General features: G+C 59.8%; 2 protein-coding genes and 1 long non-coding RNA gene across 6 annotated transcripts in view; 2 read left to right on the plus strand and 1 right to left on the minus strand.

Moving 5' to 3' along the window:
- Positions 1 to 13,446, plus strand: part of ADAMTSL2 (ADAMTS like 2) — a 38,185-nt gene extending 24,739 nt beyond the window's left edge. For 2 of the 3 annotated variants that reach the window (XM_005605917.4, XM_070252004.1), the window contains exons 12-19: positions 1,120 to 1,217; positions 5,419 to 5,545; positions 6,536 to 6,749; positions 6,870 to 7,025; positions 7,540 to 7,710; positions 8,406 to 8,582; positions 11,735 to 11,879; positions 12,767 to 13,446. In XM_005605917.4, the coding sequence (XP_005605974.3) occupies positions 1,120 to 1,217; positions 5,419 to 5,545; positions 6,536 to 6,749; positions 6,870 to 7,025; positions 7,540 to 7,710; positions 8,406 to 8,582; positions 11,735 to 11,879; positions 12,767 to 12,885 (1,207 nt within the window). In that variant the 3' untranslated portion in view covers positions 12,886 to 13,446. Of the gene's footprint in view, positions 1 to 1,119; positions 1,218 to 5,418; positions 5,546 to 6,535; positions 6,750 to 6,869; positions 7,026 to 7,539; positions 7,711 to 8,199; positions 8,583 to 11,734; positions 11,880 to 12,766 lie in introns of all 3 variants that reach the window. The other variant, XR_011432725.1, reaches the window with a different exon arrangement.
- A 1,479-nt stretch (positions 13,447 to 14,925) lies between these two features.
- Positions 14,926 to 23,194, minus strand: part of FAM163B (family with sequence similarity 163 member B) — a 31,436-nt gene continuing 23,167 nt past the window's right edge. The window contains exons 2-3 of one of the 2 annotated variants that reach the window (XM_023629263.2): positions 17,915 to 18,030; positions 14,926 to 17,188 (exon numbers count right to left, since the gene is read on the minus strand). In XM_023629263.2, the coding sequence (XP_023485031.2) occupies positions 16,781 to 17,188; positions 17,915 to 18,007 (501 nt within the window). In that variant the 5' untranslated portion in view covers positions 18,008 to 18,030 and the 3' untranslated portion in view covers positions 14,926 to 16,780. Of the gene's footprint in view, positions 17,189 to 17,914; positions 18,046 to 23,194 lie in introns of both variants that reach the window. The other variant, XM_070252005.1, reaches the window with a different exon arrangement.
- On the plus strand, positions 17,974 to 18,728 carry LOC138920822 (uncharacterized). Its single transcript, XR_011432726.1, has 2 exons — positions 17,974 to 18,081; positions 18,542 to 18,728. It is a non-coding gene; the product is annotated as an uncharacterized lncRNA (long non-coding RNA).

Consider the following 23,194-nt stretch of genomic DNA (forward strand, 5'->3'; position numbering starts at 1 on the left):
AATGTCTCCGTCACAGAATCGGCTGGAAAGCCTTTGAGAACGTGCGCCCCGCAGCCCTCATCTAAGGTTGGCCACGAGGGGACGGAAGGTCCCAAGGAAAGGACCTGTGGCTGTGCCCAAAGTTAAGCCCTGGGGGAGGGTGAGCTCCAGGGGTCTGCAGCCAGCACCCCCAGGCCCGGAGGGAGGCGGAGCCGGGCGACCGAGGAAGGGGGTGGTCAAGGCCCGAAAGAGATGCCGTCAGCTGGGGCATCGCAGCTCGCCCGCTGCCCCGGCTCTGGGGGCCACATTCGAACAGCCTGCCTCCCGGAGCAGAGGCCTGTGCCACCTCCCTCCTCCCCGCTGAGTCAAACCAGCCTGCACACCGGCTCTGGAGGCCGGGCCCCGGTGCACCAACTGGTTCAGGGAAGCAAGCAGTCCTAACAATACTTGGCTTTGGCTGCCCGGGTTCCGGCCAAGAATCCTGGCCGGCCGCTGGCGGGGGCCCGGCATGCCTTTCCCCTTGCACAGCAGCCCTCGCAGCCCTGGGCAGAGCGTCTGGAGGGGACGCAGCCACGCCCCCGTCTGCAGCGAAGCTTTCTGTTTTGATAATTGGAGGCTGAATGGCGAGTGTCCCCATTCAATCTGAATCCCAGCTGAGGGAGGCAGCAGGAGGGAACTCGGGCATGTTCCCAGCCCCTAAGTGCCTTCTGAGGTCCCTTCCCGAGGAGGGCTGGGGCAGAGAGAAGGAGCCCACCTGCCTATGCTAGAAGGTAACACGGGGAAGCCTGTGTGTGTGGAGGGAGCAATGACCATGTTGGTGAGCCCCAAATTCTTCACTGTCCTGCCCCCCAGAAGGAGCTTCGGCAGCTGCAGTGCCGCATGCAGACTAAGTTGTGGAGGTGGGAAAAATGCAGATGTCTGCTCCCTCCCAACACGTGCCTTCCTGGGCCCCCTCCCCTTCTGTCCACTGCAGGCAGTGGGCACTCTGACCCCAATGGGGGGGCTTCAGCTGGCCCTGGGACAGGTGTGCTGTGACAGGAAGCACCCCGTCCTCCGTCGACAGGACACGCCCTCTGCCGAAAACACGCCCCGCGGTGAGCGCCCAAGCTTCTGACCTGCTTCTCTGCTGCTCGCTTTCAGGACCAGGCCCAAGGCGCGCAAGCAAGGTGTGAGTCCGGCAGACATGTACCGGTGGAAGCTCTCGTCCCACGAGCCCTGCAGCGCCACCTGCACCACAGGTACCACTCACGGGCTGCCAACGGGCAGCGTCTGCTGACTCTGCCTCCAGGGGCCTGGCTGGTGCTTCCTGACTGCTAGTCGAGGTCCTTGTGTTCACGACGTGCTGGACCATGTAAAGTCCAGCCTCCTGGGTGTTCTGCAGGCCCCCAAACGTCCCCTCATCTGTTGCTATTTGTGTCATGTCTCGCAGAGCAAATATCCTTTCAGTTAAAAGTAGGAAGTCTCAGGTGGGGAGGACTTGACTTGTGTTTACAGCAAACATAGGCAGGGGAAGTCGACGCACACGGTCTGAGACGGAGGGAACCGTCAGATTCTAGGACCTGGTCAGGGGAGGAGGAGGAAGTGGAGCAGAGACCCCTTGGTCGTGCCTGACAGACAGACACATGTGCTCAGTCAGGGTTGAGCTAGGATTTGAACCCACGTCTGTCTGTCCGCATGGCCGGCCACCACTGAACTGAGACACTGGCTGGGTCTCCTTCTGCTGCCAGCTCTGGTTCCCGCCCCTGGGGGCCGCTACCAGCTCAGATGTCAGACCCAGCACCAGGACCCAGGGGCAAATGTTGTAGGGAGACCCTGAGGGTGGCCTCGTCTGTACTTGGGACCTCGTGTTTTGGTTTGGATGTACTGGGAGGTACCACTCCGATGGAGGATGCTCCCCATTCTGCCCTGGCCACCCCCACCCCCACCCCACACGCAACTGGAAGCATCCAAAGCGTCTGACCAGTGAGGAGCATGAGGCAAGCCACCGACTGGACCCTGGGCAGCAAGAGGTCTGGTTGGCATCTCAGAAGAGGGGCCCAAGGGAGGAGAGGGAGGTGGTCCTGCCAGCTCTGAAGGGACCCCCGGTTCTTATGTTCTGCTCACACTGCTCTCCCTCTCGGGCAGGAATCTGGGGCCCCTCCTCCTGCTACAAGAGCTCCCCTGAGCAGGGTATGGGACACTCTGAATTTGCCCCCTTGGAGGGCACAAGGCAAGCTTTGTGGGGTGTGTGGTGAGCACTGAAGATGCACTCTCTGGTCGACCACACCATGTGCCTTTGGCAAGCTGCTTGGTCTCTCCAAGCGTCAGTTTTCTACCTGTGAAATGGGACGTGCACCTATCTGCAGGTGGTCATGGGGGTGGGCATGAAATGAGAAATTAGCTGTCAGGGCCAGAGCTCAACAGATGGGCGCTGTTGCTACAGTGGCGGCTGCCACCGCGTAACACAGGCTGAGGCCTGCATGGTGCCCAGGGGCGGCTGAGCCATTGCTCTCGGGGGTGAACCGTGTGAGCCACCTCACAGGGCTGGGCCCGCAGGGGCTGAGCGCGGTGTGGGCTGTTGGGGAGTCTGCTTTGCCAGAGCCTGTCTCAGCAGGCAGTGACCTGTTCTGAATCGAGAGTCCCAAAGTGATCCAGGACTCCCTGTGTGCTGGGATTGCCACAGAACATGTGGCTGGGAGCATCTTCCTCTCCTCTCTGACACATCGCTGCGTGGGGAGGTGATGTTGCTTGAGACACCTCCAGCATGAGGCAGTGTCGGTGCTGAGGGGCCTGATGCCTGGCCCAGGGTGGAAGACGGTCCCTGGGGAGGACCCAGTACCATGTCTTGACACCACGAGAGTGGCCAGGCACAGGGTGGGCTGGAGCTGTCCTGTGTGGCCCAAGGTGCAAAGGAGGAAGAAAGAAGGAAGGAAGTAAGAAAGTCAGACTTTGGCCCTGCTAAAAGGCAGAGCACTCCTTCAGACGAGGCTGTCCAGGGATGGAATGAGAGGCCCTGAGGGAGAGCGAGTTCCCTGTCACCACAGAAGCACCAAGCTGGGCCCAAGTGGCACTGGGTAGAAATGGCAGAGTCGGACCCCTGCAGAATGGTTCCCTGCCACCACCTTTTGCACACCCTGTGCTCACCTCTGATGCTCACCACTGGCTGGCTACTCTCAAAATCCAACTTTACGGGGCACCAAGGCCAGTCCGGGGTGGTGGTGGGGGATACAAACCTTCTGTGGCACGTGGTGTCTGTGCAAACGTCCAACGGGTCATCGGCACACAGCAGGGCCGCCTCCCTGCCCATGGCTTGCCAGGGACTCCTGTGGAGGCTGTTAAATGATGTGGCAATCTCAGGACCTCCAGCTCCAGCCAGAGCAGGGGTCTTCTTTCTGTTCCTTGAAGACACTCTGTGGAGCTGTAGAAATGCAGGTGAATTGGTTTGGACTCTCAGCTTGTCTCCAGCAATGATTTGAAACGATTCCTCCGCACCTCCAGGGCACAGAAGGGAGGGGAGTGGAGCCAGGGGCCCCCGAGCCTCACCCTCCCGCGCAGGAGCGAGCAGATCCCATCTGTCTCATGTGCGGGGCTCCCTGCTCCCTTTCCCTTAAGGGAAAGGCTCCCTGTCTGAGAAGCTTTGAAAAGCACTGTGCTCAAGACTGACTCCCTCAAGACGGTGTCCGGAGACTCGGCATTTTGACTCCCCAGCATCTCCAGGAGGCTCCCGTTCAGGCGATGAGCAAGCTGAGGCCTGGGGGGTCTGACAACATTCACGTCGCCCCAGCAGGCCGAAACTGAGCTGAGAGTGAAGTCCAGGCTCTCTGATCAGGACCTGTTGTGTTCCCACTCAGTGACGAGGAGCGCGTGGGCAATCAGGCACTCGGCGAGGGTCTGCAAGTCCCCGACCCTGGACCGCCCTGGGCCCCAGAGCTCGTGTCTCTGAGGCCTGGAACATTCCCAGCAGAGCTGGCCAGGAAGCCAGCCTCCCCCTCAGAGAGGGCTGAAGACTACACAGCCCGGAGCTGGCAGAGAGGACCCAGTGATTGCAGCCTGGCTGGTCCTTTACGGAAAAAAGGAAAAATCCCCGTGTGGGCTGCTTCCCAGGCTGTTTCGTTCCATCCAGGGCTGGGGCTTGGAGAGGCAGGAGCCGCCCGCTTTCAGACATGCGCCACTGGGGAGGGAGAGCGAGGTGGCTGGGGCTCTTCACTAGGGGGAAATTGAGTTTCTCCTGGGGATCGGCAGCCCTCGCAAGGAGGGTTCCATTATCTGCATCATTCTGGAAGGCTGGGTCCCTCTCTCTCACATGCGCATACACACAACAGTAACAACAACAAACCCTAACCCCGCCCGGGCCTTCACCAAGGCTGACAGCTCTCCCTGAGTCATCCTGGCTCCTTGGCAGGGACCCACCCACTGTTTAGCAACTTTGGCCTGTGTGTCAGCTCAGTGCCAGGCACAGGGGTGCAGGGGGAGGAAGACAAGAAAAGTCAAAGGTGGAGGTGGGCTCAAGGAATTAACAATGCTAGGCAAGGGCTGTCCCTTTATATACGTCCCCTGATGGGATTTATAGAGGACTAGGGAGCGAGAAAGGGAAGCACACGAAATAATGATTAAAGAAAGTTTAAGAGGTCATTTGAAAAGGACTGGGGCATGCCACAGGAGGGCAGAGAGGGTCTGAAGATCTCATATAACATCTAGGGAGGCAGGAAAGGGCTGGAAAGATTAGACTTCCCACCCCTATCCACCCATCCACCCTTTCACCCACCCACTCATCCATCCATTCATCTACCCACCCACCTATCCACCTATCTGCCCATCCACCCACCCATCCATCCACCATCCACCCATCCACCCATTCATCCATCCACCATCCACCATCCATCCATCCACCCATCCATCCATCCATCCATCCACCATCCACCATTCATCTACCCACCCATTCATCCATCCACCATCCACCATCCATCCATCCACCCATCCATCCATCCATCCATCCATCCACCATCCACCATCCATCTACCCAGCCATCCATCCACCATCCATCCATCCACCCAACCCCATAGACAGGTAGTTGTTGAATGAGTGAAAATTAGTGACACCTAGCTGTGTTTGCCTCTGTGCCTCTGTAAGGGCCAATTTGAGTTTATTCAAAGCCCAGGGTTTGTGAACTGTGTGCCCAACCTGGGCTGGATGGGGTGCGGGTGGGGTGGGGGGTTAAAGGTGCACCGAGAGGAGGTTGGACCATGGGACACGGGCAGGGAGACAGTTCAGAGCCTCCGATCTGTCCTCCCTGAGCTCTGCCCACAATTCTGTGAGCTGGTTCCTGTCATCATCCCTGATGTAAACCAGGAAGCTGGGCTCTGATAGGTTGGGTGACCTGCCCATGGTCACACAGCCTGCCTGCCGGTCTTCAAGGTGCTCGCATGTGGCTCATGGGCCCTTCCTCTGTCCTGAACCCAGGGGTCATGTCGACCTATGCCATGTGCGTCCGCTATGATGGCATCGAGGTGGATGACAGCTACTGTGACGCGCTGACCCGTCCGGAGCCCGTCCAGGAGTTCTGCGCTGGGAGAGAGTGCCAGCCCAGGTACCTGCCCCCAGGGCCCTGGGGAGGCTGTGTGTGGGGTCTGGGGCTCTGCTTTGCCTCAGCCCAGGGGAGCAGCAGGAGTTAGCCCTGTGGGGCTTTGTGAGGTACTGGCCTCGCCTGTCAGAGTCCTCTGTGACTTCCCACACTTGGCAGAATCCTCTGTCACTGTGCCTCGCACACAGTAGGTGCCCAGTCAATGCCTTTCCCTGCAGACTGAGAGCCCATTCTGAACATAACTCTGTATCATGGTGATGGCTTTGCCTCCCAGCTCTGCTCAAGGTGTGTGTGTGGGCTCTGTTCCATGGAGGGGCTTTGGTCTGGATGGGGGGCCTCTGCTCCATGCAGGGGGGCCTCTGCTCCTTCTGAGGCCTCTGCTTAAGGGAGGGAGGCCTCTGCTCCATGGGGGAGCTCAGCTCCTTCTGGGGCCTCTGCTCCATGGTGGGGGGCTCTGCTTCCTGCCCATTTGCTCCTTTCTAAGAAGGTAGGTGTGTGGCCCTGGGGACCTGCCCTTCCCCTCAGAGACCCCAGGGTAGGGTTCAGGCTCTGGGACACTGGGGTGTGATCCCAAGTGTCCTAAGGAGGAAGAGGGAGGGCAGTGGCAAGAGGGGAGGGCACTCCAAAGGAGGGAACAGTGGGAGCAAAGGCACACCCCGGGACCTGGCTCCCAGAGAGGCTGGCAGTGGGTCTGGAGGTGAGCACGGTGGGGCCGGCGTGGCTTCCTGGGCAGGCAGGCCCAGCGCAGGCTCCGGGCGCCAACAAGGCATTGGCACCCAGCCACCACCCGACTCGGGTATTTCCTGGAGAGCTGGGGGTGGTCTCAGCAGCGGCCTCCACTGTGGGGTCTCACCAGCTTCTGGGCCGCTGTCCAGCTTAGCCCGTTGTGACTGGACTACAGGGGGAGGACAGGGAACATTCTCTGGGGGGGCAGTGGGGGCTTGCATGGGGAAGGAAGGTGAGGGTCGCTGAAGGCCGTCCCTCCTCCCGAGGCAGGTGGGAGACGAGCAGCTGGAGCGAGTGCTCACGCACCTGCGGCGAGGGCTACCAGTTCCGCATCGTGCGCTGCTGGAAGATGCTGTCGCCCGGTTTCGACAGCTCCGTGTACAGCGACCTGTGCGAGGCGGCCGAGGCCGTGCGGCCAGAGGAGCGCAAGACATGCCGGAACCCAGCGTGCGGGCCCCAGTGGGAGATGTCCGAGTGGTCCGAGGTGAGTATGTGCATGCATGAGTGAGTCTGGTCGGGTGGGGAGGGGGCATGGCTGGAGTGCTCACGGTCCACATGCATCTGGGGCAGGCCTGACCCCTGCCCTCACCCGGCTTCCTCACAGTGCACGGCCAAGTGCGGGGAGCGCAGCGTGGTGACCAGGGACATCCGCTGCTCAGAGGATGAGAAGCTGTGTGACCCCAACACCAGGCCCGTCGGGGAGAAGGACTGCACAGGCCCCCCCTGCGACCGCCAGTGGACCGTCTCCGACTGGGGGCCGGTGAGGGCAGAACCCTGGGTGTGGGCTTATAGGGGCGGCCAGGGCGTGAAGCCAGTGAGAATGGGTCCTGGTGCTTCACCTTGCTGTGCCTCAGTCTCCCCGTTTTTCTGGAGCGAGGATGTGGAGGAAGATGTGGCCTGTCTTCTCTGTTATTATGAAGAAGCAAGACCTTTATCCAAAACAAGTGGCTACAGTGTGGTCCCCTCTTATCACCTCTGGGTCCGCCTCTCTGTGTCTCCCGTCGGGCAGAGACACGCAGCTGCTCACTGGCGTCCCCTCTGGGTTCTGGGTGCACAGATGACCTTTTTTGGGTGTTTACGTGTGTTTTTCTCTGTGTGTGTTTTCATTGAGCATGCAATGTTTCTGTAATTAGAACAGAAGATGTTATTTAAAAAGTGGTTACCGTGGCAACTGCTCCTCCGTGCTGCCGGGGGAGTCGTTCCTGTCTCTTGGGAGTGACCTCAGGGGGACGTGGGAGAGGGCCCCGCCTCTGACCCCAGGCGTCCCCCTGCAGTGCAGTGGCAGCTGCGGGCAAGGCCGCATGATCAGACACGTGTACTGCAAGACCAGCGACGGACGGGTGGTGCCCGAGTCTCAGTGCCAGATGGAGACCAAGCCTCTGGCCATCCACCCCTGCGGGGACAAGAACTGCCCTGCCCACTGGCTGGCCCAGGACTGGGAGCGGGTGAGTGCCCCGAGCCGGGTGCAGGGCTCCCTCTGTCTGGGAGAGCATTTGGTGGAGAGAGCCAAGTGGCCGGAAGGACAGATTGGTGAAAATGAGGAATTAATTGCAAATTACGATGGCACAATTTACTAAAAATTAATTTGAAACAGAAAAAGCCCAGAAGGTTGGAAAACCCCTTAAAACATACTGAATCTCACCAGGCAAATGCTCAACGATACATGGAGGGTTGGTGTGCCCCCCCGCCCTCCGGTCCCCACGTCCTGCTGTGTGGAGAACCGGGGGCAGGGCCGATCAGCTGTCCTTGCTTTCGGCCTGCGGGTCCTGTGCAACTGTCTGTTCTCGAGACCCTCTCGCCTTCCCTGCCACCCGTCACGGTCACCAGCTTGTGGTTTCGGGGGAATTGTTCTCAACCAGATTGGTTTCAGGCAGATCACTGTTAGCCACATCATTTGGGGCCAAATTGTCATTAACCATTTTGTTTCAGAACAGATGGTTTCTGCTAAATTGCTTTGATCAAATCCACTTTGGGCCAAATGGTTATGGACCAGAGTTCTCAGCCAGTTTGCTCTCGATCTAAACATTTTCACCCCATTGCTATTGACCGAGCCATTCTCATCGGAGTCGCCGTGGGCTCTGTGCTCTGCTCCTCCTGGCCTCTGGCCTCTGACCCGGCCCCGTCTGTCCCCTGGCCTCAGTGCAACACCACCTGTGGCCGAGGCGTCAAGAAGAGGCTGGTCCTGTGCATGGAGCTGGCCAACGGGAAGCCGCAGACGCGCAACGGCGCTGAGTGCGGGCTGGCCAAGAAGCCCCCCGAGGAGAGCACGTGCTTCGAGAGGCCCTGCTTCAAGTGGTACACCAGCCCGTGGTCAGAGGTGAGCACCCAGAGGCCCCCTGGAGGGGGCCCCGAGGCCCGAGTTCTGGTCCTGTGTTGGTACCTCCCCTCCTGCCCTGAGGGCCCACACACCCCCTCCTCAGCCTCCACCAGGGCTTTCTGTCCCTGGAAAGCTCAAGTCTACTGAGTCAGCTGGTGTAAGAGCTCCCTCCTCCAGGAAGCCCTCTGAGATCTCACTTCCGGGATCCCTGCAGTGCTCGTCCTGGGCCTTTCTCAGCCCGGGTCACTTCCAGCCTCCCATTGTAGCCTTTCAGTCATGGGTTTGACAGCACAGGCCTGGCACCCACACGGGGCACATGGACCTCAGCTGGGCATCAGGGGCATGCGGGGCTGAGTCAGACAGGGCCCTGGCCTTGGGAGCTGGAGTCAAGGCAGGGATACAGTATTAGGGATGCTGAGGAAAGGCAGGACATGGGCACTGGGGCAGAGGGAAGCCGGAAGGAAGGGCATGACTCTGCTGACACAGGCCTGGCCACCCCCCGACCACCACACGGTTCTGTGGGCTCCTCGGCCTCAGGTGCTGGGTGCACTGAACCAAGAGCTCGCCTCTGTCTACAGCTGGGAGCAGAGCCTTGGCTCCTGGACCTGGAGGCCTGGGTGGGCAGCCTGGGCCCAGCTCTCTGTGGGAGGGGTTTCCTTTCCTCCTCCCAATGGGGCTGTGAGGAGGGGGCTCTCCTTCCCATGTGACAGAGGAAGAAACTGAAGTTCAGAGCCATGTCTGGCCTGCTCGGGTCCTGCAGCCACTGGGAGGGTGGGTGTCCCTGACAGTGGAGCCAGAGTCCGTCTGCTGTCGCCGGCGGGATGAGGAATCCACAGAGGGAAGGGAGACCCTGACCCAGCCCAACCTGGTGGGACAGGGCAGGGGCCCAAGGGACGTGGGCCACCTGCCAGAGATGGAGCAGCCATCTCACGGAGGGGCTGAGGGCAGATCCCCCCACCCCGGTTCTCTGGCAGAGCAAAGCGGGTCCACTTGACTTTGGTTGTTTTTCTCTTCTGCCTCCTCCCATGGAGGCCCCCAGGTGTGATTCCAGGTCCCTGGGGGCTTGTGAGTGCCCCCAAGCCTTTCTTACAGCGCAGGTGGTCATGTCCAGATGGCAGTTTGTGTTGATTCGCACCGTCTCTTCACTGTCTCCGTGCCCCCAGTCCCCACCCTCACCACCTAGCGACACCATAGCGTTCAGGAGGGGCAGGTGGAGGGGCCCAGAGTGGTCTCTGAGCATCACCGGGTAGGGGTGGGGACAGGGGTCCCCAGTGCCAGTGCTGCTGTAGCCAGGCAGTGGACTCTCCAGCGCCCCTGGCCTCTGTTTCCTGAAGGCCACTCTGAATACTAAGGGGATGACATGGGGTGTCACACGGGACTGGGAGCCCCGGACACCACGGGTGGCGTCACAGAGTGCCTCAGGCACCCACACCAAGGCTTCTGTGGCCGTGGTCACTGTGAGGCCACGGTGGGTGCCAAATGCCCAAACTTAAGAGTTCAAGGCGAGGATTCTAAGAGTCTGTGAGATGCGGTGAGTCTGGGGGCTCCGTGGTGCAGCCCCGACTCAGAGCGGAGGGGCTGGGACCTCCCGCCCCTACCAGGCCCAGGCTTCTCATAGAGAGACAGGGTGACGTCAGGGCTCAAACCCGCCCTTAGGGGGCCTCTGTTCCCACTCTGGCACTCACGCGTTCAAGAGTGAGACCACACACACTTATTCATTCCGTGCTGCCCAAGAAAGGAGCCCCTGGGAAGAAGAGGGGCTGAAGGCGGGGCAGGGGCTTCCCCAGGAGGCATGGGGCGTGAAGGACGAGCAGGCGTCAGCGGGGGGAGGTTCTAGGGGCTTCGCAGAGGGAGGCGCATCTCGGGCGAAGGTCGCTCCCTCGAACGGCGGGCTGGGAGGTGAGGGTGGGAAGGGCGTCAGGTGGGGCTGGAGGGGGTGAAGGTTGCCCGGGGCTCCAGGCCTGGAAAGCACATCACTTCAGCAGGTGGGAAGGCAAGGAAGGGGCAGAGACAAGGGCCTGCTGGGTGTGGGTGCTGAGCTACAGAAGGGAGGGCAGCTGTGAAGAGGGGAGGACCCCCAAAAGCACAGCATTGCAGGAGGGCATCCCTGTCCTGCCCTGATGACAGTGGGTGGGGAAGGGTGGCTGGCACCGGACAGTGGGTGTTTGGGCCTCTGCCCTCTTGTCCCTACAGCACCTCCTTCCCCTGTGGCTGCCCCTCCCCAGGATGCCGGCTCGTAAGGGTTCCCCCCGCAGTCCCATCCACTCCCCAGGGGCAGAGGGCTGGGTGCCAGGGCTGGCCGGGTGTGTGTTCCCTCCAGAGGGGGCACAGCCAGAGGCTCCTTGGGGCGTCCACCCAAAGCTGGTTGTCCTCTGTGCTCAGTGCCGAGCTGGCCTCTTGTTGCCTCCAGACTGGGCCAGCCCCCTCCGAGTGGGGAGCGAGCATGGGGCGTGACCCACCCTGCCTGCTAAGTCTTAATTGATTCTCCCTGCGCCTGTGCAAACAGAACCGGAGCGTGGGCCGGGGCTGGGGCCTCCCACGCCCCCAGCTCAGGAAACCCCGGGCTCAGGTCCCAGACATGCCTGGGTGATCTAGGGTCACCCACATGGGGGGGAGGTGGGACGAGAGGGAGCCACCGCCTGCAGCATCTTGGCAGGAGGACGGCGGGGTAACCGGGGTCAGCAGATGTCCCTGGTGTTCTGGGTAGCTCAGCGGGGTTTTCCAAGGGGAACATCTGGACTGGGGAGCCACGGTGGGGGGTGGGGGGGGGAGCTTCGGGAGATACGTTTAATTGGCCCGCAGCAAACAGCTTTCGACTGGAGCGGGAAAGCAGCGCTCTCCCGTGGCCGTGGCCCCATGTGTCCTGAGCATTCTGCATCCCGGGACTCGGGAAAGCTGGAACCAAAGGACCTGCCCGAGGGGACAGTGGAGAGAGCAGGGGCCCCCTGACTGTGCGGATGGGGAAGCTGAGCAGCACCGGGTGGGGATGAGCATCAGTATCTCCTGACAGCTGGCCAGCGCCATCCTCCCCTCATTGCCTCCACCTTCCCCGTGTCCCATGTCAGTTGAACCTGAGCAGCCTGGAGAGATGGGTGGGGGTCCCCCTCCTCCGGCTGGTGGGGGCTTCGGCCATGCCGTCTCTCCCCCATCAGTGCACCAAGACCTGCGGGGTGGGTGTGCGGATGCGAGACGTGAAGTGCTACCAGGGGACCGACATCGTGCGTGGCTGCGACCCACTGGTGAAGCCCGTTGGCAGACAGGCCTGTGACCTGCAGCCCTGCCCCACGGAGCCACCAGGTGAGGAGGGGAGACAGGGCAGTGCGGGGGCTTCCTGAGGAGGTGTGGGCAGAGCCAGGGCCTGAAGGACGAGCAGGTGTCAGCCTGGGGGACCACGAGGGTCTAGTGGCTGCAGAGACCAAGCCACGTCAGGGAGCGAGGGTTCCCCTTGGAACAGCTGAGCCCGGCTGGGAGGTGAGGGTGGGAAGGCGGCAGGTGAGGCCTGGCTGGGGCTCAGGATCCCCAGGAGCCGTGCTGAGGCCTGTGCTTTGGAAAGAGCATCTGGTTTCAGAGGATGGGAGGGCGAGTGTGGTGGGGGTCAGGAATCTGGCAGGACTTGGCCCAAGCAGCCCAGTGCTGGGCACACAGGGGCAGACAGGCCGAGGGCTGAAGCAGGGCCTGGGGCTCAGGTACCTGGAACACGGACCAGGGTGCCAGGCTCCGGGCAGAGCTCCAGGGGCAGGTGACGAACTCTGCTTTGGACCTAGTGAGTGGAGGGGACACCTGTGGGCCTCCCAGGGATGTTCAGGCCTCTGGGGGTGAGATCAGAGTCTCCTCCAAATCCTGGCCCCTGGGCATCACCCTTCCCATCACAGAGATCAAACCACTCGGCAGGATCCGTGACATCCCTGGGGGGGGGGGACTGGGGGCAGGAAGGGGTGGCAGAGAAATAGAGTGTGGATGCCCACAGTGGGGGTGGGAGGTGGTTGCCCCTGCACCTGGGAATGGGCATGTAGGGGTCATCTGTCCACAGGCGCTCTGTCCACACCCGCCCTTGCACAGACCCAGCTCATGAAGTTGAGGAGAGGATGGGGTGGGGTGGGGTGGGGTGGGGGTCCTGGGTGTCAAGTTTGGGCTCTGTGGCCACTTCTTGATGCCCTACACCCCCTGCCCTCTCCCCTCCTCAGATGACAGCTGCCAGGACCAGCCGGGCACCAACTGCGCCCTGGCCATCAAGGTGAACCTCTGCGGCCACTGGTACTACAGCAAGGCGTGCTGTCGCTCCTGCAGGCCCCCCCACTCCTAGGCCTGGCAGCCGCCGCTCCTCAGAGACCTGAGTGCCCCGTCCCCGGGGCCACTGCAGCTTTTGGGGCGCCCCCCACGGACTCCCTTCCTGCAGGGTGCCCCGGGCTGTGAAGATGTGACACCGAGCCTCTGCTCTCCCCAGAAGGAGAGCCGCTGAGCGCTCATCGGCCCTCCCAGGACAGAGCTGCCTGCCATGGGAGGCTGATCACAGAGCCGGGAGGATGACGTGCTGGTGGCCTGCACCCAGCCCCACACAAGGGAACATCCTCTCCCTCCAGGGCTGTGGGGCCGAGGAGAGAGGGATGGGGCAGCCAGGGAGATGCAGGTGTCGCCTGGGAAGCTTATCCGGTTCAGCTGCACTCCTTCCAGAGGAACTTTCATTTCACAGCTTAGCATCCCGGTGGCCCCCTCGTCCGGAGCTCTCACACACGGTGGGACCCAGGGCACATTACGCCCGGGAGGGACGAGGCCCTCCATCTCAGTGCACTGGGACGCGGTGGATGTGGCGGCGTCTGTCAGCACCCCTCTGTATGTCAATAAAGTGGCCGTATTTATGGCGGCATCGTGGGCTCTCAGTGGCTCTGGAAGGAGGGGCGGGCCGGCCATGGGGCTTTGAGAGCCAGGGTGAGGCCATCCAGCTCACACGTTCAGGAGGGTCTGCTGAGGCCTCGGGTCCTGGTGGGGCTGCAGCATCTCCCTGAGGAAATGACAGTCAGGGGACGGCAGACAGAAGGCAACAAAGAGAGGGGAGCCTGCAGGGATGGGGGTTTGGGGGGCACTGGGACTCGGATGCTGGAGTGAGAACTGAGTCAACCTTGCACTGACCAAGTGGGACTGGGGGTGCCTAGTGGGACCTGGCAGGACAAGAGGGGCTTGGCGGGAACTCCATAACCTGAACCTCGGGAGAAAAGCACCCCCTCAGGGCATGCTGGGGAGAACGGAGGAGATAAGGCAGGTGGGTGGGAGGCTCCCTGGGGGACCCACATAGAGCACTCAGGAAGTGTCACCACCATTACCGTTTCTGGACCTCATAGAAGGGCTGCTTAATCTGGAGCTGTGGGTGCAGGGACAGAGGAGGGCTTCCTGGGGGAGGTGATGTTGGGGCTGGTCCAGCAGCAGGAGTGGCTCTCCCAGATAGTGAGGAGACAGCACGCACAGAGGCTCGAGGGAGAGAGCAGGCGTGTCCAGGATGCCGAAAGCAACTTGGTTCGGCCACAGCGGAGGCAGGACACGGTGTCCACGCGCAGTGGGAGAGAGAGCCTTCCCCAGGGCCGAGGATGCCACAGGGAATGTCAGCTTTGGGAACAGGTGGCAGGGAGGCACGTGGCTGCTGGGCTCTTCCTCAGCTCCCCGAAGTGGGATGTGAGCAGGGTCCACCGCACAGAGTTGAGGACTGCATCAAGGGGGCTGGGATTGGGTGCGTGACACTAAGGTTCACTGGGGCCTGTGGGATGGGCTTGCTGGAGGTCACCGGCGTGGTTCCAGCAGAGGTGAGTCACCACAACCCAGGAGTCGGGGCCTCCCTGATGTGCTCACCACCGTGCCCCGTCATCACCTCCTGCTCTTCTCCCTCCTCCGCCCCCCCCCGCCCCCGTTTCCCTCTCTCCTATAGCCTTCTTCCCCCATCCTCCTTTCCACCAACACTTAAAGTGCGCTTCCTGTATGCCAGGCTCTGTGCTCTATCAGCACGGCCTCATTCGACCTTCCTAAGAGCCCTGTGAAGTCGCTGTCATTATCAACCCATTGTGTTGGTGCTAAGACCGAGGCCCACAGACACCAGTCACGCGTCTCAGGGCACTCAGCCCCTCACCCCAACCTGCTCTCCAGGGGCTCGGAGCTTGGGCCCCGTCTCGGAAGATCGACAGCCACCTAGGAAATGAACGAGCTCGCTGTGGCCGGTGCCTCTGGGCAGAGCCCTGACCCGCGGCTGGACAGGAAAAGAAAGGCATCTGCCGCACTGGGCGGGACACAGCCCCTCCCAGAAAGTTCCCGAGAGCGGTCTGGCCTGGAATTGCAGGCGGACTGAAGACAGTGGGTGGGGTGTGGGTGAGGCGTTTTATTGGCTTTCGCTTCTCCCAGGGTGCAGGCAGCTCGCCGCAGGTCCCCACAGTGGAGCTGAGCAAACTCACACGGATGCGAGCTTCCTTCACTTCAAACTGATCTATGAATCTACACGGAGGACAGAGACCGGCAAGGAAACAGGAAACCGGACAGAGCAGCCACAGGAAGTACCCCTCCTGTCCCTCACCCCCCACCCCGGGCCCACCCCCCAAGCTAGTGCATCAGAGACAAACTCACCGGGTACCACAGGGGAGGGGAGGGTGGGGTACCACAGGGGAGGGGAGGGTGGGCTTCCCAGGGAGTTGGGGAGGGGGGTGTGAATGCATTAGCATGTCCCAACCAAAGCAGGAGGAGAAAGGAAGAAGAAGATAATCGAGGGTGCTAAAAATAGTCAGTCTTCCCTAACTCCGATCACGCCCAGGTCCAGACGTCTCAACTCCTCGGTGCTTTCTAGTAAGAGCAAAAAGCGAGGTGCTCAGGCTGCCCGCGGCTCAGGGACCCTCCACGGTTTGTCTTTCAGGAAAGTGGCTTAGCTGGGGAGCTTGGTCCGTCTTCTGGGCAGACAGGGACTACCTACCCTGGGCTCGACGCATGGAGGGCACGGGCTCTTAGGGCCATGTTGCGGAGAGAGGAAATACTGCCTCTGACGACGGGGGGGGGCTGCATTACCCGTGGCTGGCCCCTGGGTTTGCATTGGGCATCATTTCCCCAGCTGGATGGAGGTAGCTGGAGAGTGGGTTCCCAGGGAGACCCTGGTGCCACTGGGAGCTTGGTGCAGAGTGGGCTCCATCGAGGTCTTCACACGGAGCCGGAGCACAGGAGGGCTGGCCTGGGACCTTGCTCCCTGATCCTCCTGAGAAATGGAGGCCGGTGGGAGAGCTCGGGCCTGTCTCCCCTGGGAACCACAGCTTGAAGGGCCCCTGGAGGCCTGGCCCACCGCTCACGGGGACATAGTGGGTCTTTTAGCCCCCAGCCCACGGCTCTGTCTGTCCTCCCACGGCTGGCTCAGGACTGGGCTGTGCATCTCAGGTGGACACTCCAGCAGCAGGTGGTTGTCCTTGTCCTCCCTCTTTCAGCAAAAACCAGTCATGGCTGAGAATCCCAAGGGCCTGGCAGCCCCTGGAACTCCCCCTTCTAGGGGGATCTGCACGGAGGTCAGATCAACCAGTGCCTCAGCTGCCCGGCACCTGAAGCCGGGGGTGGGTAGAGGCAAGTGTGAGGGGAGACAGAGGCCCCCGCTCTGGCTGGAGGGACGGAATACTCAGTCTGCAATCGCCAGGGAAGGCTCATGCCACGGGCACCTAGTGTTGCCGCTGCCACCCCGTCCTTGAACAGGCAGTAGGCTGAGACCCACGGAGGGAGTGACACGGCTAGGCCACCCAGCCAGCAACGGCCAACTCCCCGGAGCAGAGATGGGGGCCACTCTCCACTGCACCTTTGCTAACCGGCAGCCGCGGGAGCCTGGCGTCCGCGCTCCAGAGCCCTGCCTCGCTCTGCTCTGCAGTCGGCGACCTGAACGTGACTGCTCACGGGGCCTGCATCGCACGCACCTCCCTCCAGCCCCCACCCCCGGCAACCCCTACCCCCGAGACCCCTACCCCTGGAGACCCTACCCCCAGACCCTAACCCCAGAGACCCTACCCCCAGCAGCCACGCTTGCGTTCACTGGGCCTTATCCTTGCTGTGAGTTGCGGAGCTCCCTGATAGGCCCCGTGAAGACAGGGATGCGAGGAAGGCTGGGCCAAGCCCCCATCTGGGCCTGAAAAAAGCTGGGCAGGCCTCCCTGGGGATCCCACCATGGTCTCAGGACCTGTCGGGGCGGGCGGGGGCGCAGCTCAGACGTCAGTGCTGATGCTGCGGCTCCGTGAGAAGGCCTCCCGCATGGCCGAGAGGCGGTTGGGGTTGAGCGCCTGCAGGCCCCCAAAGCTCCCGGGCGGCAGCTCCACGTCGTCCTGGCTGATGCTCTTGTAGGCCACACGCTCCCCGCCGTTGCGCACACCCTCGTCCTCGGGCTCCTGCAGGAAGAAGGTGGGCGGCTCGTAGTGGGAGCAGCTGCGGCAGAGGGCGCGGGCCTGCGGGGACTTCTGGCTGAAGGAGGTGGAGGCAGCTGGGTAGAGAGCTGGCCCCGGCCCGTTGGTCAGGACGAGGTTGCGGTTGGCGTGCAGTGGCGGCAGGTGCGCGTGCACTGCGAAGTCGGGCTCCTCCTCGTCCTCCTCGGACTCGTCCTTCTTGCAGCAGTAGTACTGTGGGCAGAGGGCGGGTGACCTCCGGCTCCCCACCCACCTCTCCCGACCCGCACGCAGGGAAAGGGGGTATGTGCCCGGGTCAGACACCTGTGTCCCTTTAACCACCACTTATGAGGGGCTCACCCAGGTCAGGCACCCACCCTGCTAAACACTCTGTAAGGAGGGATCCGCTCATTTCATCCCCATGGCAACGGGAGGCAGGTGTAATTGTCATCTCCAGTTTGCAGGTGAGGAACTGAGGCACAGAAAGTGGCAGAGCTGGGGTTCCAGCCCAGGCAGTGTGTCCCCAGACTAGTTTATGGGCACTGGGCTGTGTGGCCCTGCCCTGCACGTGTGGTTTCCCTTCCTCTCTCAGGAAGACGTGGGGGCCCCGGTGGGCCCTACAGCATGGGTGGGGAGGGGAGGGCACAGGTGGTGGACTAGCATAGCCCAAGTGCTCCCCCCTGCTTGCCACTTGGCAGCTGTGTGCCATTGGCTAAATCCCTTACCCACTCTGAGCCTCAGTGGCCTCACCTCTCAGGGCGTTTGGGAAGCCCTGGGGGAGGTGAGCCAGGTGGCCGTCATCACTGAGCCCTCAGGTGGAGTCTGGGCCAGGGTGTCTGCCATGCACTTTCTTCCAGACCTGACTCTTCCCTCCTTCCTGGGCCCGGGCCCTGGGGGGGGCTGCCCTCCCGCCACAGGGCCACCCTCGGGGGCTCCCCTCCCCCAGCCCCCCGGGAGTACCTGGAGCCGGCAGTAGCACAGTACGGCGATGATGCACAGCAGAATCACAGTCGCCAAGATGCCCCCGGTGATGACCACCGTCCCAGCTGTCATCCGCCCCCTTCTCCATCAACAGCCTGCAACACACGCCACTAGCTTTACTGCGTCATCGCTTCCTCCTTGCAAAAGTAACCCATTCTAGTTTAGAATGTTGAGAAAACAGCGCGAAAGGGGAAAATACCTACCCCAGGGGGCATGCATGCAAGAGGCAGGGGCTGGGCCTGGGGGTGGGCAGGACGACATCCAAGCTGTCTGCCTCGCCCTCTCCCAGCCTCAGTTTCCCCATCCGCAGAAGGTGATGCTGAGAACAGGTCTCCACCCTCACACGAGGGCTGTGTGTATGTTTCGCGAGCTTGTTCTTCAGCGCCCAGCGTAGCACGCTCAGTGAGTGGCGCCAGCCCTGTGAGGTCACGCACCCATAAATTCAGCTAGATGCCCGAGCTGAGCACGTGGCTTCATAACACGCTTCTCCACCTAACATCATGGTTATTTTTCCAAATTGTTAAATTTTTTTCTGTGACTTAATTTCTAACCACATTCTGTTGAATAACATAACTGATCCCTTTTCTGTAAAATTTTTAATTGCAGTACAATACACATAACATAAAGTTTGCCATCGGAAACATTTCTAAGCGTCCAGCTCAGTAGCCTTAAGTACGTCCCCACTGTTGTGCAACCAAGCTCCAGGACTCTTTCATCTTGCAAAACTGAAAACCAATTCTTTCTCGATATTTAGGTTGTTTACATTAAAAAATATTTTAAGTGGATGCTTTAATAAGTGTTTTTGCAGCTAAGTGATCGGAGCCAGTGGAACAGGACGTACTTCAGTTACTTTTCCAGGATAAATTCTTAGAAGTGGGATTTCTAGGCCTAAGGACATGCCCTTTGTAAACTTTTTATTATGGAAAATGTTCAACAAACAGAAGTCGAGAGAATGACCAATGCTGTCACCAGCTGCGCGCTTGTTGGCTTTTCCATCTGTCCAGCCGGCGCTGACGAACCGGTTCTCAGAATGAAAGCATCCTGACTTGCAGCATTTGCTGATGTTTGTGGCGTCAACAGTCTCACGATGCCCGTTTCAAGCTACCGAGGTTTACCGACGGGCTCGAAGAATCCATGGGCGGTGAACAGTCAGCTCTCCCAAACCAGCAGTCACGGGCTCCAGCACACCTGCCTCAATGTCCCCCTCATTTTATTTTGCAGGGCATGGTGTTGGGGGGGGGGGTTGGCGATCAGAGTATTTTAAAAGAAATCCCAGAGCATATTAGTTAACCCATAAACAGTTCAGTGTAAAATCTGACAGATGAGGACTTTAAAAAAAAAATCCCCAGGCTGTGTTTAGCTTTCTCCCATCATCCCTGAAATGTCTTTTTACAGTTGGTTTGTTCCAATGAGGATCGAGTTGCGTTTGGCACTGTTGACTCTCAAACAGCTCAGTTCCCATTCACTCTCCTCCCCGCTCCTGGCCCATGTTGTTTATAGACGAAACTGGGTCATTTATCTTACAGAATTTTCCATGTACGAGAGCTGGCTGGGTTTCCTCGGGCGGCACTGAACACGTTCCACCACCCCTGTTTTGTCATCTAAACTGGATTCCTGTCGCATCCCTTTCAGGGGCCCAGGCTGCTGTCCCTCTTGTCGTGATGGTGAGATTAACTAGTGGCTTCCACTGGGGTCAGCCTAATTCTTCCACTGTGAAGTCCCCATCGGCCTGCCACCTCAGCATTGCAGCAGCTGTCAGGGATCGTTACCCAGAGCCATTACCCCTTGAGGGGCTGCAAATAGCGGCTTCTCAAATGCTATCATTTCCTCTGCACTTATCAGCTCTGGTTCTTCTCTGAAGAACTTTCCCTATTCCCAAATTGGTCATCCTAAAAGACCGTCTGCAGAGGAAAGGCACGGATGCTCAGCTCTTATCTTTACCATTTTCAGAATAAGCTGGCACGCCACGATCATTGTGATCTCACTGACTTCCATACGTTTGATGTGTTTCAATCCACCACAGTCATCATCCTTTTGGATGTTCAAATGATCCTACCGGAACTGTGGGTTTGTGGGCCCCTCCGAATTGGCTCCTGTGTCATTTCGATGGGACCCCACTGATTCCTGATGGCGTTTTGCTTTTTGGCACAAGACGTCCCAGCTCATCTTGTCCTGGACCTGGGAACCTGACGTTCCTTGGCGACACCCTGGTTCTCTTAGTGGGAAGCGGTTTGTAGAGAACACAGTCTAGGCCCCAGAGGTGCTAAGTGCTCCTGGGTTTCAGTGGTTCTAGGCATTTTCAGTGACGAGAGCTGGAGAATACTTTTTGTATTTATTTTTTATGAAAAGAAAAATAAAACATGAGTTTATACTGCCATTTCCACTTAAGGTTAGAGATTACAGGGTCTTGTTAAAATTTGATGTCTGTATGACGTTTACAGTGAAAATCTTGTTTCCTAATGTCATACATTTCAATACTTATTTACCTTTCCCGTTATATATAATTTTAAGATAACATTACCAATATTTTTACCGACAAGTCATTTGATATTTGTTATTTTTTTTTGTTCTTCTCCCCTCCGGGATGTACAGTAAAAAGACCGTTTCAAAGTTATCGGAAATAATTCTTAGTAGTGTTTTCCACCAACTTGATACTCAGGTTCATGTATTCCAGTTAGTTCTTACCTTTTTTTTTTTTCAAATTGATTTAATTTTGCTTTCTAATTGTAGAAAACATTTGATTCCAAAGTCAAAAGCATAAAACTGTTACTGCGCAAAATTGGGGTTTTCTTGCCCAATGTGCATTAAAAAAGCCAATGATTGTGGCTCAGCTTTTGGGAAAATAAATCAGCTTTATTGCTAGATGGATCTGCAAGGAGCCGGGCATGTGCCCTCGGATCCGTCTCCCCGATCCAGGGCCGGGGGCTCCATCTGTTGGGTGGAGGGCGGGGGGTCTGAAGGGCGGGGACAGGCGATCGGAGGCAAGGAGAGGGGAGGTGACTGATGGTCTGTGCCGGCGCAGTCAGACTCCATGCCTCTTCACAGGATGTGTGTTCACACAGTGGTGGCCTTACCACGATCCGGGGGTCAAGTTTTCAGACCTTTGACATCAAAAAGTTCACTTATTGGGCATCTGCACAGGCCCAGCTGATGGGCTGGTGGTGGTCTCAACCGGCCTGAACTGGACAAGGGGTCTCAGTTCCTGAAAATCATCTTAAGGACTCTGTTGATCAGAGTTGAACCAGTCCTAGAGGGCCCATGGTTACCCAACCAGCTGTGCTCCAAGGTCTTGTTTCCACACCTGCCCCTCCCGGCTCTGCCTAGAGGTAACAATGTTAACTTAGTTCTGGGTTTATCCTTCCACTGCCTCTTTCTAAATATATAAGCAAATATACATCTCCTTCCCCATTTGAAGCGAAAGTGGCATTCTGTATATACTTTCTGCACCTTCCCTTGTCCCACTCAGCAGTCTGTCTCTCCGTGTATAATCCATTCCCTGGATACGTGGCCGATCCCCACGGATCCCCCCAGAGCCACGCACAGACCTTGCCTCGCTCCTGCCCACGGTTGCAGCGTGCGCCATCGCGTGGGGCTGCCCAGCTCACCCGGCCAGGCCTTACCTCCTACTCCTTGCAATTACAGGACTGAGCAACGAAGAGCTTTGTGGTATGCACGTTTCTAAAGTTTTTGGTAAACCTGCCAAAGACCTGCTGGAATTGGGCCGATTTTTCCTCTTCCAGGAACGTGTGAGAATCACTGACAGATGGGACTTTTATCTGGAGAATCAAGATCTGGGCAGTTGGTGGGTCGGGGGTGAGGGGCTGAGCCCCTCGCCGGGGCGGGGGAGCTGGGAAGGCACGTGGCAAGCTCGGAGGCACAGTGGTTCCCCTGCAGATCGACAGCCAGAACGGGGGTGGGGTGGGGGTGGTTCAAGGGGCTGGGAAGGGGCCTGGCTGGGCAGGGACGACCAGGACCCTCACCTACAGATGGAGGGGACGTGGACATGTACTGACATGGAGAATCTTGCCCAGGCAAAGCTGTGTGTCACAGGCAAAGCTGGGATGAGACCCAGACCCCAGAAAGACAGACGGAAAGGCAGATCCAGACAGACCCAAAGGGATGAGACACAGACTCACAGCTCCAAATTCAGACAGACAGAGGTGCAGACAGGCAGATCCAGACAGCAGGACCGACAGGGCCTGAGTCAGGAAGACACAGTGCAGGCCACACAGACAGACAGAGCAGGAGCCCCGGGGACCCCCACATTCCTGGGCGCCCTGCCGGGCAGCTCCAGCCTGCCTTGGCCCCGGGGGCAGCTGAGGCCAGCTGGCCCGCCGGCCCTGCCGAGGGTGCAGGCCGACCCGGGGCGGGATCCAGGGAGCTGGGTGTGTAGAGGCAGCCGGTGAGGGGATGCTGGGCGGGGGCCAGGCCTGCTGTCCAGATGCATTTCACGCATTTCGCCGAGGTGAGGCAAAGCAAAGCAGGCAGCTGCTGGCGGAGTGCTGGGCCTCACTCCCTGCGCCCTTCCCTCTTGGAGGACTCAGGAGGACACTGCGGGCTCGCCTCAGCCTTAACCTGGAGCAGCCAGAAAGGGGGCAGCAGAGGGGACCCCAGGCAGCCCTCCCTAGTCCTCACAGCAGCCGTGGGAGGGAAGAGCAGGCCCTGGGACCCCGACTCTGCAGATGGGGAGACAGGCTCAGAGAAGGGCAGGCCGCTTTCAGGGATCCAGCCCAACCCCAGCACCCTGTCGGGGAGGGCTGGTCCATGCATGTCCTTCTGCAGACGGGACCCCATCACAGCCAAAAGCCACGTACGTCCCCACTGCCTGCCGCGTGGAATCCAGGGCCTCCCAGGCCCAGAGGGCATCAGCATCCCCCATGTCCCGTCCAGCACTGGTCAGGCAAGCCCCCTCGCTGAGACCCCTTGGGGTGTGGTCCCAGTTTTGAAGATGACAAAGCGAGGCTGGGAGAGGAGAAGAGCTCAGGTCCCAGCGCCAATAGTTTGGGGGCTGAGGTCAAGGCCGGATCTGCCTTTACATGACGTCTTGGAGCAGAGATGTGGCCCAGCCGCCCCTGACCACTGAGCCCCATGTCTCCGCTGGGTGAAGCCTGTGCCCCATGGCGACTTTGTGGGGGTGCACTACGGCAGCCGGCGGGTTTCGGGGTGCCTGCCCAGCCCCGGCCCTCCTCTCTGGGCCCTGCCCCTAAGACGCCGGCCAGCGGGTGCACCTGTACCCCTGCTGCGACAGGAGCTACAGTT

Source organism: Equus caballus, chromosome 25 (genome assembly GCF_041296265.1).
Source record: "Equus caballus isolate H_3958 breed thoroughbred chromosome 25, TB-T2T, whole genome shotgun sequence".
NCBI classification, from domain to species: Eukaryota; Metazoa; Chordata; class Mammalia; order Perissodactyla; family Equidae; genus Equus; species Equus caballus.